Here is a 15,070-nt window from a genome sequence, read left to right as displayed (position 1 = left end):
AATGCCACCACCTCTGAATCAAAGGGTAAGGTAGTTGTAGTTTTAGATGGATATGATAGTGCAAAAGTGTTGAACATCTCTAAGAAAGATTCTGGGAAAGAATGGATATTAGATTCAGGATGTTCCTTCCATATGTGTCCATTGAAAAATTGGTTTGAGTCCTTTACATGTTTAGAAAGAGGTCATGTTGTCCTAGGAAACAATAAGTCCTCTAAAATATAGGGTATTGGGACAATGAGACTTCTAATGCATGATGGGATTGAAAGAGTGCTAAGAGATGTGAGGTACATACCTAAGCTGAAGAGAAACTTGATTTTTCTTGGTAGCTTAGATAAGACAGGGTACACGTTTAAGTTTGAAGGAGGTAGCCTGAGAGTATGTAGAGGTTCACTGGTAGTGATAAAAGAGGTGCTAAAGAATGGGCTGTACACCTTGGTAGGAAAGACAGTGATAGGTGAGGCTTCACCTATCAATCACAGGGTAGAAAATCAGGTTTCCTTGTGACACAAGAGGTTAGGATATGTTAGCCAACAAGGCCTAAAAGCGCTGGAGAAACAGAGGCTGCTTGGGGATAGGAAACTTGAGGAATTGTCCTTCTGTGAGGAGTGTGTCTTGGGTAACTCCACTAGGGTTAGTTTTAAGAAGTCCACTCACACCACAAAACAGACTCTTGATTACATATATTCAGACTTGTGGGGGCCTGCTAAGGTTAGTTCTCATGGTGGTTCTAGGTATTTTCTGTTAATAATAGATGAATTCTCTAGGAAAGTATGGGTGATGTCTTAAAACATAAAAGTGATACTTTTGAGAAGTTTAAAGAATTGACGAATTTAGTTGAAACTCGGGTTGGCAAAAAAGTTAAAACACTAAGAACAGACAATGAAGTAGAATACTTGTCAAATGAATTTTCTGAATTTTGTAAAGCTGAGGGCATTGCTAGACATAGGACTGTTAGGGAAACTCCTCAACAAAATGGATTAGCTGAAAGGATGAATAAGACTATTCTTAAAAGGGTAAGATGTATGCTAGCCACTTCAGGTCTGCCCAAGACCTTTTGGGCAGAGGCTGTGGCCACTGTTGTATACCTTATTAATAAGTGTCCTTCCTCAGCTCTCAACTTTAAAACTCCTCAAGAAATCTAGTCTGGTAAGGCAGCTAATTATCAAGGATTAAGAGTGTTTGGGTGTATAGCCTATGCCCACATTAGAACTGATAAATTAGAGGCTAGGGCTATTAAATGCATTTTTGTAGGATACCCAGAGGGGGTTAAAGGCTATAAGTTCTAGGTTATAGAACCTAGAAAGCAATGATGAATTATTAGCAGGGATGTAGTTTTTAATGAAACTTTCATGGGGGGAAAACCAGAAAATTCAGATGATATTGCTAGGCACTCTGATACTAGTGATCTGCAATATGTCGAGCAACCCTCCACTTCTCACAGTTGCTCAAAAACAGATTCTGGCGTGCAAAACTCAGAAATAGAAATCTCTGGATCAAGTAAAACCTACCTTCTAGCAAAGGATAGGGAAAGGAGGGTCATAAGACCTCCTCAAAGGTATGCGGAAGTTGATATGACAACTTTTGATCTTTCTGTTGGTGGGAATTGAGGTGGAGCGTAGGACTTTTAGAGAGACCATGGAAAGTAAAGAGGTTGAGAAATGGATTCTTGCAATGCAAGAAGAAGTGAAGTCTCTAAACAAGAATAAGACATGGGTGATGGTGCCTAGACCAGAAAAGCAGAAACTCATAGGATCCAAGTGGATCTTTAAGAGAAAAGAGAGAATCCCTATAATTGAACTACCTAGGTATAAAGTTAAGCTAGTGGCTAAGGGATTTACACAAAGGGAAGGGGTAGATTATAATGAAATATTTTACCCTGTTGTGAGGCATAGTTCAATTAGAATTCTATTATCTTTTGTTGTTGTAAATGACTTGCATTTGTAACAATTGGTGTTAAAACTGCTTTCTTGCATGGTAATTTAGAAGAAACAGTTTATATGCAACCTCCCGAGGGCTTTGATACAGAAATGAATAAAAATCATGTATGCTTATTAAAGAAATCTTTATATGGGTTGAAACAATCACCTAGACAATGGTATAAAAGATTTGATTCTTACATGATTCAAAATTATTTATGTAGAAGCAATTATGATGGCTATGTCTATTATAAATCATGTGATAAATGTCATATATATTTGCTATTATATGTTGATGACATGTTGATTGCTTGTGGAGACTTGGATATGTTAAATCAAGTTAAATGCATGCTTAAATCTGAATTTGAAATGAAAGACTTAGGCCCTGCTAAAAGAATACTTGGTATGGAAATAACTAGAGAAAGGGATAAAAAAATCTTCTCTACTTATCTCAAAAGTCTTATGTTTCAAAGGTGTTAAAAAGATTTGGAATGAGTCATGTTAAACCTACTTTTGTCTTGTTGCACAACATATTAAATTGTCCAGAAAACAGTGTCTTGAAACTGAAAATGAGTCACTGTTTATGAATAAAATACCTTATGCTTGTATGGTTGGTAGTGTAATTTATGCTATGGTATGTTCTAGACCTGATCTATCTTATTTTGTAAGTCAAGTGAACAGATTTATGAGCAAACCTGGAAAACCACATCGGCATACTTTGAAACAAATTTTTCAATACTTGTCTGAAACAAAATAGTAAGGGTTAATATTTGGAAAAAAAATATATGCATTGTGAAATAGGGTTAAAAGGATATGTAGATTCTGACTATGTTGGAAATTTAGATACCAAGAAGTCTTTGTCTAGTGTGGTATTTTCTTTTTTGGGTAGTGCTGTTAGTTGAAAATTACACATGCAGTCGGTGGTAGCCTTGTCTACCACGGAGGCTTAATATATAGCCATGATTGAAGCCTTTAATGAGGCTATATGGATAAAAGGGTTGTGTCTAGAGTTAGGAATGTATAGTCGAATCGTCATAGTTTATTGTGATAATCAAAGCACTATTCATTTGGTTAGGAATCATGTTTATCATGATAGGTCCAAGCATATAGATATTAGGCTGCATTTTGTGAAGGATATTATTTCTAATGGTGAAAAAGAAGTAAGGAAAATTCCAACAGAAGATAATCCCTCTGATATGATGACAAAGGTAGTACCAAAATCCAAGTTTGAACATTGTTCAAGCTTGATTAACTTAGGAAGTTGCTAGTGTTGTTTTTCAGGAACAACCATAAGAGATGCAAGGGAGGAGCAAGGATTACAAACTTGCCAAGGTGGAGAATTGTTGGAAGTGCCAGGCTTGCCAGGCATCTGGACCATCAATTGTGTTGGAAAATCTAACTACTGAAATCTATTTTTGTAGAAAGGGCATTGCCGTAGTTTTTATATTTTGTAGTTTATGTATATAAGACCAGCAGTGCTGGTTTTAAGAGGACAGCACGCACAGCAGTTAGGAAAAATCAAGCGTGGGGTTTCTTGTTTTGTATGTTGGGACACGCACAGACAACAAGTAGGTTGGGAGTAGATCTAGAGGGGCTGGGCTTGTAGACACACAAAATAAAAGCCATTTCCAACACTGGTTCACGCACGACATAGGCTAGAAACAAGATAGAAAATCTCAGATTTGGGGGATTTCGGTAGAGTCAGCGAAAGGCAAGAGAGAGGTTGAGAACTCTTTGCGTGGGCGAAAAGGGTTAGGTTTCTTGGGGTCGTTCTTGGGCTAGTTCTTGGAGAGGAAATTGGTAAGTCCAAATGAAGGTAAGATCTGTGTATTTGTAATTTATTTCCACCATTTGTAAAGCATATCCGAATGTGAGTTTCTGTCGTGGATGTAGGCTAATTTTTAGGCCAAACCACGTAAATCTCTTGCATTATTTCTTGTGGTTGATCTTGTATATTTATATTGCTGTAAATTTTGTTGGATCGTGTGTGTGTGTGATTGCTGCATATTTCATTGTGATTGTATGGTGGAGAGAAATTTTTCTCGATCAGGTTTGGCGAATAAACAGGTTTCAATTTGTGTTTGTTGGTTGTTCGATTTCCATAAAGAAGATTTATTCAAAACCTGTAAATAAATAATCTGCAACCAGGCATATCTCACAACATGTATTAATACAAAATTTAATATAATTTTATATTATATTTTGTTAAAATTCAAAATACGAAATTAATGCTTTCAAGTATAGTGTAAATCTATTAAAATTAAAGATAGAGTTCAGAAGTGTATTTATATGTAGAGAACATAATCGATTAATTGCACTAAGGATAGTTGATCAATTAACACGTTATCATCACTCATTCAAAGAACTTTTATTATAATAATGTGTGTCTTTTAAAATAGGAAAGATTTGAAAGAGACAAAAATGAAAAGACTACCACTTATTAGTACCCGAGGTGTCCATAGGTGTGATTAATATACATGAGTGAGCACCAACTTGACCCAAAAATTTAAGTCTATTGGATTTTGGGCTACACCATGTATATAAATACGCATCAAATACTCACTTTTTTCAATGTGAGATAAATAAACTTCACAAGTGAAATTCTCAACAAAGACGCTGATAAAAAGAAGACAAAAAGAAAAATACTTCTTTTGATCTTTTGATTAGCCTCAAAATTCTAATTTTAAAAATAAATTATAATAAAATTATAAAATAATTTAAACAAAACATTTTGTTACATTAGGATGTACAAAGTTCAAACATTAAATTTGAATTTAGGTGAATTCGGATAAATTTTAATACAATTTTATATTATATTTTATCTAAATCCAATATAAGTCTAAAACTCTAAATCTAAAACTATCCAAACATAGGGTCTATGTTTATCATCTTAAGAAATATTGAGGGCCTCTGGATCAAGGATTTTCATGAAAAAAAGAGAAAGGAAAAGAAAATAGATAAGAAATTCATTTTTCTATTGTATTTTCTCTTTTTACCAAATAATACTAAAAATGAAAATTTATTCTAATATAATTATAATTTTTAAAAATTAAATATTAGTAATATTTAAAATTAAGATTTTTTTTTATTTATTTAATATTTTTTCCTTATTTTTTCATTAAAATTAAATATGAAAAAGTAAATTTCTTTGTATTTTCGTTTCGGTCTCCTCACATTTTCCGAGTTTGAAAGGAGGCGGAAAGTATCACAACTGCAATCTCTTGATTTCATTCAACATATCCCTAATTACCAATCATCCCATACAAAAATTTCTCTTGATTTCATTCAACATAGCCTTAATTACCAATCGTCCCATACAAAAATTAGTAATGAAGTGATAAATGCATGTGAATGGGGATAATATGAAAGCTTCTTGTAGTTGTTTACAAATTGAACGTCTCCGTTCAAGTTCATTTTGCCATTGGAAGCCATCGTTTCTTCTTCCGCGGTGAACCTGTGACTGTGAGCTGATTATCTTTCTCATCGTTATCACGATCCCATGATCATAACCTGAAGACATGGATTGTTTGACTTGCCCCTTCTGTCAGCTGACAATGTCGTTCCAAGAACTTGAAAGGTATTCCCTTCTTCCCTCATTCTTTTCTGTATTTTCCTTCCCTTCTTCCCTTCCCCCTCCCCGCCCCCCCCCCCCCCCCCCTGGGGGGGAAAATTTTTTTGGCATGTACAGTTTTCCTTTATTTTTTGATTTGGTCATCCGTATTTTGCCGGTATTCGGATGCCTGTTGCTGCTCGAGCTGTTGAGACTTGATTCATGAAGGTGTTTTGCGAGTGCAGGCACGCTAACAATCACTTCGAGGAGGATGAACTAGCAAGAGACATGGAGTTGGCGCAGCAAATTTCACTTGCCCCGCCAAGTCCCCCACAATTTCTGGTACTTTCACTTTTTTTTTGTCTCCGCGTAGCTTTCTACCCAAATCTTCTTCTTTTCATAAATTAACAAATTCGAACCGAATTTTTAATAATGTATCTGCAGAAAAATGAAGTGGAGATTTACATTCCATTTGAAACTAGTTTTGAAGAAAATTCTGAAAGTTCTATCTCGAGGTATGGCAAAGGAATTAATCGTGATGGAGAAAAGGAAATTGATGAAAAGGTCTCTTGTTTAATTAGTTTACAAATTAGGAGTGAATTCCAAAAAGTTGAAGATGGTTTGATTTCATTGTTGAGAAAATGTTTAGAGTCAGAAGCTGGAAATTCAATGAGTTTATTATGTGGCCCATTGGATCATTTCCAAAGTATTGAATTGGAGGATGTTGGTTGGGGTTGTGGGTGGCGTAACATTCAAATGCTTAGCTCTCACTTGCTTAAGCAAAGAGAGGAGGTGAAGGAGGTTCTGTTCGGTGGCTCAGGTTTTGTTCCTGATATTACATCACTTCAGAGATGGCTTGAGATTGCTTGGGAAAAGGGTTTCGATAGAGTTGGGTCAGATCATTTTGACCGCAAAATTTGTGGCTTCATGAGTTGGATCGGAACAACTGAATGTGCAACACTTTTCCGATCTTTCGGGCTTCGTGCAAGGATAGTGGATTTTGATCACAAGGCAATTGAATCATCAATTCCTGGTTTGAATTATGAAGCATGGGAAAAGAAACCAATTGATGGAGACAAGAGGAAAGCAGTGCAAGTTTATGGTCCAATGGACAGATTTGTATGTAGAAGAAATCATGATGCTACCCAAGCAGGATCCAGTAGTCATGAAGAGTGTTCTACCACCCATCTTGGGGATGGGTTGGGTACTTCTCTTTGCAGTCGTGATAATTTGGCAGGTAGTTATGAGTTTGGCAAGCTCCTGTCAGGCAAGGTAAAGGGTCATCAGGTGCTAATTGATTGGGTTTGGAATTACTTCTCTGAAAATAAGTTCACCAAATCAGATGGCCACTCAGTTTTTGTTACTGGCAGAGCGTGAGTAACTATTCTGGTTAATAGATCTGCCCTCATTTGTGATGATTGATTATCATGTACAATTGTAATTTTCCTTGCATGATTTCATTAAATTTGAATGGACATTTTTTTATCATGCTGTTGATGACTCCAATGAGCAGGCCTTTGTACTTCCAGCATGATGGTCATTCAAGAACGATTGTCGGGATTCAAGTCAAACATCAAAAAAATGGGATGCAGCAGCATAACCTATTAATTTTGGATCCTGCTCATGTAAGGTTTTCTGCTTATGAATATCTATCTGAAAACTATTTTAGCAGCTCATATTTGTGCTGATTATGGAATGTAATTGACTAGTGCAGTTATCTAACGAAAATTATGTTGTCCTGCCTTTAAGACCATTGAGTGCATAGGTCTCTCAAATAGGCGGACAATCTTCTTCTTCTGAAAAAAAAAAATTCTAATGACCATATTAACCAGCTTGTTGAATATTGCAGAATTATGATACAGAATCACAGATAAAAAATTAATTTGAAGGCTGTTTTCTGTGTTTCGAATTTTAATTAATCTAAGTAATTATGTCAACAAAAGAATTATTTCACATAATAATGCTCTATAATTTTAAAGAACTTTGTGAACGGGAGACTTTAAATGATATCAAAGGAATGATTTGCCGAACAACTAACTTTTGACAACTCCTCACATATTTTTAAAGAAAAAATTTATTTATTATATGCTTTGAATTACTGGTTATATGATGCAACATGCATCAGTGGCTCATCAGGTCAAACTGAGTGAAATACGCACTGGAAGGATTTTAAATTAATGGATGTAGTTTTAATGGATCTCTGTAACCTCCCTGAAAAGCAAATTTTTTTGGCTTTAGTTTGCAATAGCTTCTCCTTCCATAGAAATTGATTAGATTCTTTTCTTGATATTTTGTGTATTAAAGTAAAAGCACATATTTGCTGTCCCTATTTGAAAATGTTGTCTGCTTAGATACTTTATAGTCTCATATCCATTGATGCTGGAACTTGCCACATAGAAAGTCCTTTGAATGCCAATTTTTGGTTAATGATGTACTCTTAGACAGGAATATTTTCCATCCTTAACCTTACAACTTTGCTGTCAAGAAAGCTTGAAAGTCACCTAAGGTTTTGATTTGAAGTTACTTGCTTAGATAATCCTGCAACTTAGGTTGTGTTTTGCAACAGTTAGTTATTATGGGAATCATTTATGACAAAAGTGATTCTGTAGAAACACTTTTTTTTTAAAAAGCATTTCCATGACCTAACACCTGTTTGGATACTATTAAATAGGAAGTCTTTTTTCACATTAGAAATGCTCATTCTTTAATAATACATTTGGCTTTCAAATTGGAAAAGTAGTTATGGCAATATATATTTCAGCTTCATCCCCCCATCAACCTAGTTTTTTTTTTTTTTTTTTTCTCATTTGAAAATTGGAATCAAGAATTTAACTTCAAGATAACTTAAAAACCAAACAAGCATGATCTAAAGCAAAACTAATGAATCTGCAATAATAATTATATAATCCCTGTTTTTATCCTTGTTTTTTCTGCCTTCCTGTGGACAAGAAACAATTTTCTCTAAGAGATTAGTTCTCATTTGCAATTCAAATATAGCCTGCATTATAAGTTGAAACAAAAGAAGCAACTACATGGAGGAGGGAAACGGAGACGAAGAAAACAAAGTCATCCATGAGCTTTCTTCAATTCAACTAGCCCATGTGGACATAAGAACAGTACTTGTACAAAAACCTTCTGTAAAACCAGCCATGTGGAATGGATATTTTTAACTTCTCTTACTGCCTCAGTAAGACCTTATTCTGCAATACTTGCCAGAGTGAACCTTGAAGTGGAAATTATTTCACAAAATGTCTTATCATGAAGTACAATCATCTCACCATTGCTTCAAATCTAGACGAGCAAAGAGCAGGGCTGCCCCTCATATGCCTTCTATTATTTGACTTACAATGCTGGCATCTATGTGCCATAATGTGAAATTTTACCTCAGATGTTTCCCTGTAGTCATTGTAGAGGATCTGAACTTCACCATTTACATTGATTAGTTGCAAAGCCATTAGTTAAAATGCACCATAGGAAAGTCAACTTGCTACAAAACATAACATGTTCTTCTGAGCTTTTGAATCTTAAACAATCATACCCCAAAGCAAGTAGTGCAATTGTGGTGCAGTTCTCTTTCCACACAGTTTTGTGAATCCCTTGACAGTCTTGAATAATAGCAGCCTAAAATGCAAATAACCAAACATCCAAAATCAGCTGAAGGCTTTGTACAAAAATCTGTATGGTTAGGATAATCCTACACAGAAAACATGTTAAAATCAACAACTATTTTTTTGCAATATACTAAATCTTAAACCAACATAGAAGTTGCGGTTCGAAATAAAAGAAAGGGAAAGAAAAAAATACCATCATTCTTCCAGAGCTGTAATCTTTCTCATATCTAAAGCAAATTTAGATTTTTACCTTACTTGAAAGAATGAGATGAGCCGAAGATGAACTATTCTTCTATGGTGATGAATCTAAAGGAGAGGACCTTCAATTGTCACCAAACCATTGACAGCATAAGGCAAGTATCTATGTCCCAATTTCAGCAATCTGAAGTTAGGTTTGAGGGATACTGGGGACTCGCAAAGGAATCAAATGAGGATTGTGCACTCGAAGGATAGGGCAGAGGCTTGAAGGAGGAAAAAAACTTTTTTTAAAATTTAAGTGGACGGAAATTGATAGCTTATGCCTTAAAAGTCAGGATCTTTAACTTCTATGTACTGTATTGATTGAGTGATAAGATTTATAATCACTTCTGTGCAAATGAACCCAAGACCTCTTATTTATAACCCAAGAACTTATTTAAGTTGCCCCCACGAGCATGGTGCGGAGGTTAAGCGATGGGCAATCAAGTACGAGCATCAGGGGTTCGATTCCAGTGAATAACACCTAGTTAATGCTGGCAGCCAACGGTGTCCTGGGCAGAGTCTTGGAATCAGGTTGGCCGAAAGGCCAACGCAGCGGTGTATAAGCTGTGACCGTATTCGGATTACCCGGGAGGCGCATCAAGGGGGAAGGTTGCCGACCCATGATTTTGATGCCGGCAGAGGGGGCCCTGGGGGGTCATTCGATGAGCAAGGCTTCCATGTAACCGGGGAAAAAAAAAAAACTTATATAAGTTAAAATACATAAAAGTGCTTAGTTCTAAGTGTAGCCAAACAAGTCCTTGGCAATTTTTTATGCATCCTTCCCCCCTCCCCCCAAATGATATGTTGCTAATTCATTAGAAAAATTGCTTGTCTGGTAATTGATCATTAAAGTTTAATTCATCGATTCTTGAACAAGTTGGAAATACTTTGTTTTATTTCAAATGGAAAATAATTGGGAACTTTTGCTGCTAATTACAGAGTCTTAGTTGAGTTTACAGTTAAGGAAGTTATTCTTCACAAGTTCTAGGAAATTATTAGTAATCATTTTTAGTAGTTTTGAATTGTCAGATATTAGATTCTCTGGAACTATTGTGAAGTTTGGTAAGTTTTTTCAAAGATAGTTTATTTCATTTTTAATGCATTTTGAACAGACAATTATTATACTTGGTGTCATTAGTATCACAAACTTTGGTGTTCCTATGTTATGTAGAGAACGGCAGCTCTGGAAAGTTCACTAAAAGAAAATTTTGGATGGCAGAAGCTTATAAAAAGAGGAATTCACACTCTGAAGAAGCAACAGTACCAGGTTGCTTTCAATTTGGATACTCTCATTTTTTGTCCTTTTTAATAGTTGATAAAATGTTTAATATTGAGTTTCTATTTCAGTTGTGTTATATTGATCCTGGAATTGCTTGTGCGGAGGAGATGGAGCAACTCAAAACCTTAGATAGTGCCCTTTTTGTATTCTAGATGGATATCTTCTACTTTTGTGCTTCATGCAGGTATATTTGATTTTGATGCTCTGTTTTAGTATTTTGGTAATTAAGATATTCTTCTATCTTCTTTGTAAAACCTAGTCTGTTGTCTCATAAGTTTTTGATATTAATCACCCATTGGTGGGGCTGAAATTGTTCAGTAAATTCACTTCAATCAGTGGTGACTTAGCGGAGGATCATTGCGCACACACTCTCTAATAGGAAGATAAATATGAAATGACTAAATCTACTTCTGTCCAGTTGGGAGGTTCGTAAGCTTAAGAATGATGCGGAGAATACCCAGAATCCTTCTAAAAGAAGGACTATGATCATCAAGGAAGAAAATGTTGTCATCAGCAAACTGGAGGTGGGAAACCACCAAACCCCTCTCCTTACTTTTAAGCCTCTAACCAGCCCCCTCCCTGCAGCCTTATCCACTGTTCTAGTCAACACATCAGCTACAAGAACAAATAAAGAAGGGGATAAAAGGTCACCTTGTCTTATGCCCCTAGAAGTGCTAAACCATGATTTGAGTTCACTATTAATGATCAATGAGAACCACACGTTAAAAAGACAGCCTGATAGTATTGGTGTATTCCTAAGAGCAGGGGTGAATTGGGTATTAAAAAAAATTCTTCTAGGTTAAGTGTGTTCAACCTTAAGAACTACAACCAGGATTACACAAACCTAGGGTCTTTCTTAGCAATTCCAATTACCGCAAATATTTAAAGTATGTATGTATGTAATATGATCAATACAATAAACAATTAAACATACATGTGAGTAATTTAAAGTGTGGAAATTAAATAAGCGTAGGGAAGAGAAAGCACAACACGATATTTGTCTTCGGGGTTCGGCCAGTTCTGCCTACATTCCCGCCTCTAGCTAACCATCCCGAAGATTCCACTAATGCTCACTTAACGGGTGAAGCGACACCGATTACAACCTCTCCTTATGGGGCAAGGAATACCCCAGCTCACATTACAGGGCTAAGCCCAACCTACAACTATACTTTACAGGACGGTGCTCCTAGTTCTCCTAATCAGGTCTGAACCAATCGGAGACTCCTTGCAGGGCGAGTATCCCTCTTTAGGCCATGCCTGGAATACAAGGCATATGAAAATATTTGTACTAATAAATTGCTTAAGAAGATGTGTACACAATACAGCTCAATGCACTAACATATGATATGAAAATAAAGCTCAAGTGAGTTTGGGTGTTTTTCTCAAAATAAATATTCCAATCTTTGAAATAAGATATATATGATGAAAACTCAAAGATTTGAACCCTAATAAATTTTTTCTCCTCAAAACATTTTTCAAAGAAAAATAGGAGAATTTAGGGTATTTGCTTTCAAATAATGTTGCCCAAATAAAAATAAGAGACATTTTCAAGCAAAGATATGTAAATGAAAATATGCTCAAGGTGCTCTTAATCTACCCAAAGATTTTCTCAAAAATATATTTCAAAATAAATATAGGAGAAGCCTAGGGTATTTGCTCAAAAGAAATTTTGCAATAAGGATTAGTGAGCCTTTGAAATCTTGCAATAAATGTGCAAGATTCACAAGCTATATAAAGTTTACTTCCAAAGATATTTATCAAATAAAATGTGTGGGAGAAACTATACTCGTACTCTCAAGAATGATTTTGAAAAATGTAAGCTAAGTGAGAGTAAAATGTTTTGAATGATATAATAAATGCCCAAGAAAATGATTCTTAATCAACCTTCAAATGCAATGAATTTGTAGGTGAAGGAAGCAAGAATTAATAATCAAAGCTCTCTTGAAAAAAATTTTAAAGAAATAATGAAGAGAGTATAAATTAAAAGCTTTGGAGATGAAAAATATAGCAAAATATTTTGAGAGGATTTTCAGCTAATCAATCTCACTAATTATGCTTATGAAGGGGGTATTTATAGACTTTTCAGGATTTTTGACCGTTAGGGATACGCTGGTCATTTTCAAAAACATTTAATTAAAAATTAATCGTGTTTAGCGCTGTAAAAATCCAAGAACTCGAGAGGTTCGGTGGACCCAGGGTATCGTCGGTCGGCTGACCTTACACAAGAATTTGAATTTTCAACGAGTCTCGGTCGACCTGGGGAGGTGCCGGTCGGCTGACATTGGGCAATTTCGAACCCTTCGTAGGTTCGGTCGACCTAGGCTTAAGGCCGGTCTACTAGTCCAAGGTGACCGGTCGGTTGAGGCTTATTTGAACTATAGGACCGGTCGGGCGAGGCATAAAGAATAGTTCAAAAGTTAAGGTCGGTTGGCTAGCTTTTTGATGCTTGAGGATGGCCGGTTGGCCGAGGTCAGTCGACTGAGGCAATTTGACCTTGCAATGGTTGGTCGATCGGGGAAAGTAAAAATATTAATTTTAACCCTATTTTTGCCCCAAAATTTTCAAACTTGTTTAGGCAAGAGTATGACATTTTATGAAAGGTTTTCTAGAAAACTTTTGGTCCCTATGGTCATTACGGTCATGTTTTGATTCCCTACGGTCGGTCTATGGTCATCCTGAGCTCTCAATCATATCATGCATGAAATGCATTATTACAGACCAAATAAAAAATTAAATGCAATACAATATAAAACAAATGTCTTCTTCTTTTTTTGCTCCTTTGATTTGACATGGAATACGCCAAGTTGTGTGAGCTTTAAGTTCTGTCTTGGCTTCCATTTCTCCTGTATCTTATGTTCGTGCTGACATGTAAACCTGTTCACACACTAAATGCACACATAAGATACTTGTTCTTTGTCAGCATCAAAACAGAGATCGGACTCAAAAAGTCAACAAAGCCCCTAATCCAACAACGCCAACGCTCACCAAAACCCTTACCTCGCAAAGACTTTATCCAAGAAAGCTCCAACGTACTCTATCATAACCTTCCTCAAAATCTAATTTAAAAACAAAACCCCTCTTCTTACACCTACAACAATTATCTACCGCCTTATCAGCCACAAGAATGGCGTCAACTATTTGCCTCCCCCCACAAACACACTGATGTAGGACAAGAAGCAAGGCCTTGGGAAGTTCCTTATTGGAGAATACTTAAGAGTTAAGAAGAACTGGATCAAGAATTGTTGGGTTTAGTTAGTACTCAGTAGTTTATTATGTGTTTAGTATTAATTACTATAAGGAGCTGTTTGTAATATTTGTGTAATGTAGGGGTTTGTTTGTAATTCATGTTTTTTTAAGAATACATGTGTAATTTCATGTGTAGAGGCTTTCTTATAAATAACGTGTGAAAGCCATGTTGTAAACAGTTATTGTTGAATTTGAATTTGAGAAGTGAGCGTGAGTTCCCCCTTGTATATCCTCTGTCCTCTCTACCCCTTCCTCTCTTCAATTTCTTCTAACCTCTCCCATGGCTGTAGATCGTTGCCCCTGCATCATTTGGTATCAGAGCCCAATATCGATTTCTATGCTTTCATTGCAGTCCCCCATTTACCCTCACTCTTCTCCTTTTTTCGTCTTCTTCCTCCTCCTGTCTTCTTCTTCCTTCTTATTCCCTTCTTCCCCCATCTCTCTGCCTTCTCCATTCCTTCTCTTTCTCTGTTCTCTCTGCTGTACGGCAGCGCAGCCCCTTCCCTATATTTTCTGCTGTCTTTTACCCATTGCTCTGCCTGCAGCAGTTTTATCCTCCTCTCTTTCCTTCTCCCTTCTTCTTCTTCTTTTTCTTCTTCTTCTTCTTCTTCTTTTCGTCTCCTCTCTCTGACACTCTGCATTCTGAAATTCTCTTAGTTCTTTTATCGTCCATTCTCTCCATTAATCACTCCCCCCTGTGGGAAAACATGTTTAATGACTTGTATTTAATGATGTAAATAGCTTAGTTTAGTTTATATTTATATTGTATAAAGCAGCTGTAAATAATGCTGCAAATCCGGCAGCATGCTGCCACTGAACATGTGCCTGAAATTCTGGCAGCATTTAGGTGCTGGAAATCTGCCTGAAAATATGGCACCCACTGTAAATTTCTTCTATATAATGAAAGCAAACCCTATGGAAGGGATATTTAGACCAAAAAACTGACATGGTATCAGAGCCTACTGCTGCTTCTTTGCTGCTTTACCCTGGTTTTTAGTTCAAAAACAGAGTATTTTTGCACTTTTTCAGTTCAGCCTTCATTGCTGAAATTTCTTAGTAGTTTCAGTTCTTATTTCTACCGTTGCCAACCTTCATTGCTGGGGGTTTTGTTCAGCCTTCATTGCTGAAATTTCTTAGAGCAGTTTCCGGTCTTATTTCTAGCGTTGTCAGCCTTCATTGCTGGTGGTTTCCGTTACTTTTCTGTTCAGCCTTCATTGCTGAAATTACT

General features: G+C 36.2%; 1 protein-coding gene across 7 annotated transcripts in view; it reads left to right on the top strand.

Annotated features, from left to right (window-relative positions):
* Window positions 1-5,066: 5,066 nt before the first annotated feature.
* Window positions 5,067-15,070, top strand: part of LOC131145424 (uncharacterized) — a 23,263-nt gene continuing 13,259 nt past the window's right edge. For 5 of the 7 annotated variants that reach the window (XR_009134154.1, XR_009134153.1, XM_058094475.1 and 2 more), the window contains exons 1-6: window positions 5,067-5,493; window positions 5,712-5,808; window positions 5,911-6,839; window positions 6,980-7,091; window positions 10,489-10,584; window positions 10,665-10,780. Coding sequence is in view for 4 of the 7 variants with exons in the window: in XM_058094475.1 (XP_057950458.1) it covers window positions 5,435-5,493; window positions 5,712-5,808; window positions 5,911-6,839; window positions 6,980-7,091; window positions 10,489-10,584; window positions 10,665-10,748 (1,377 nt within the window). In the remaining 3 variants the exon portion in view is untranslated. Of the gene's footprint in view, window positions 5,494-5,711; window positions 5,809-5,910; window positions 6,840-6,979; window positions 7,092-10,488; window positions 10,585-10,664; window positions 10,781-15,070 lie in introns of those variants that run through there. The other 2 variants (XR_009134155.1, XM_058094474.1) reach the window with 2 other exon arrangements.

This window comes from Malania oleifera, chromosome 13 (assembly GCF_029873635.1).
Source record: "Malania oleifera isolate guangnan ecotype guangnan chromosome 13, ASM2987363v1, whole genome shotgun sequence".
Classification (NCBI taxonomy): domain Eukaryota; kingdom Viridiplantae; phylum Streptophyta; class Magnoliopsida; order Santalales; family Ximeniaceae; genus Malania; species Malania oleifera.
The sequence above is the reverse complement of the archived record's forward strand: the minus strand, read 5'-3'. Positions and strand labels throughout refer to the sequence as shown.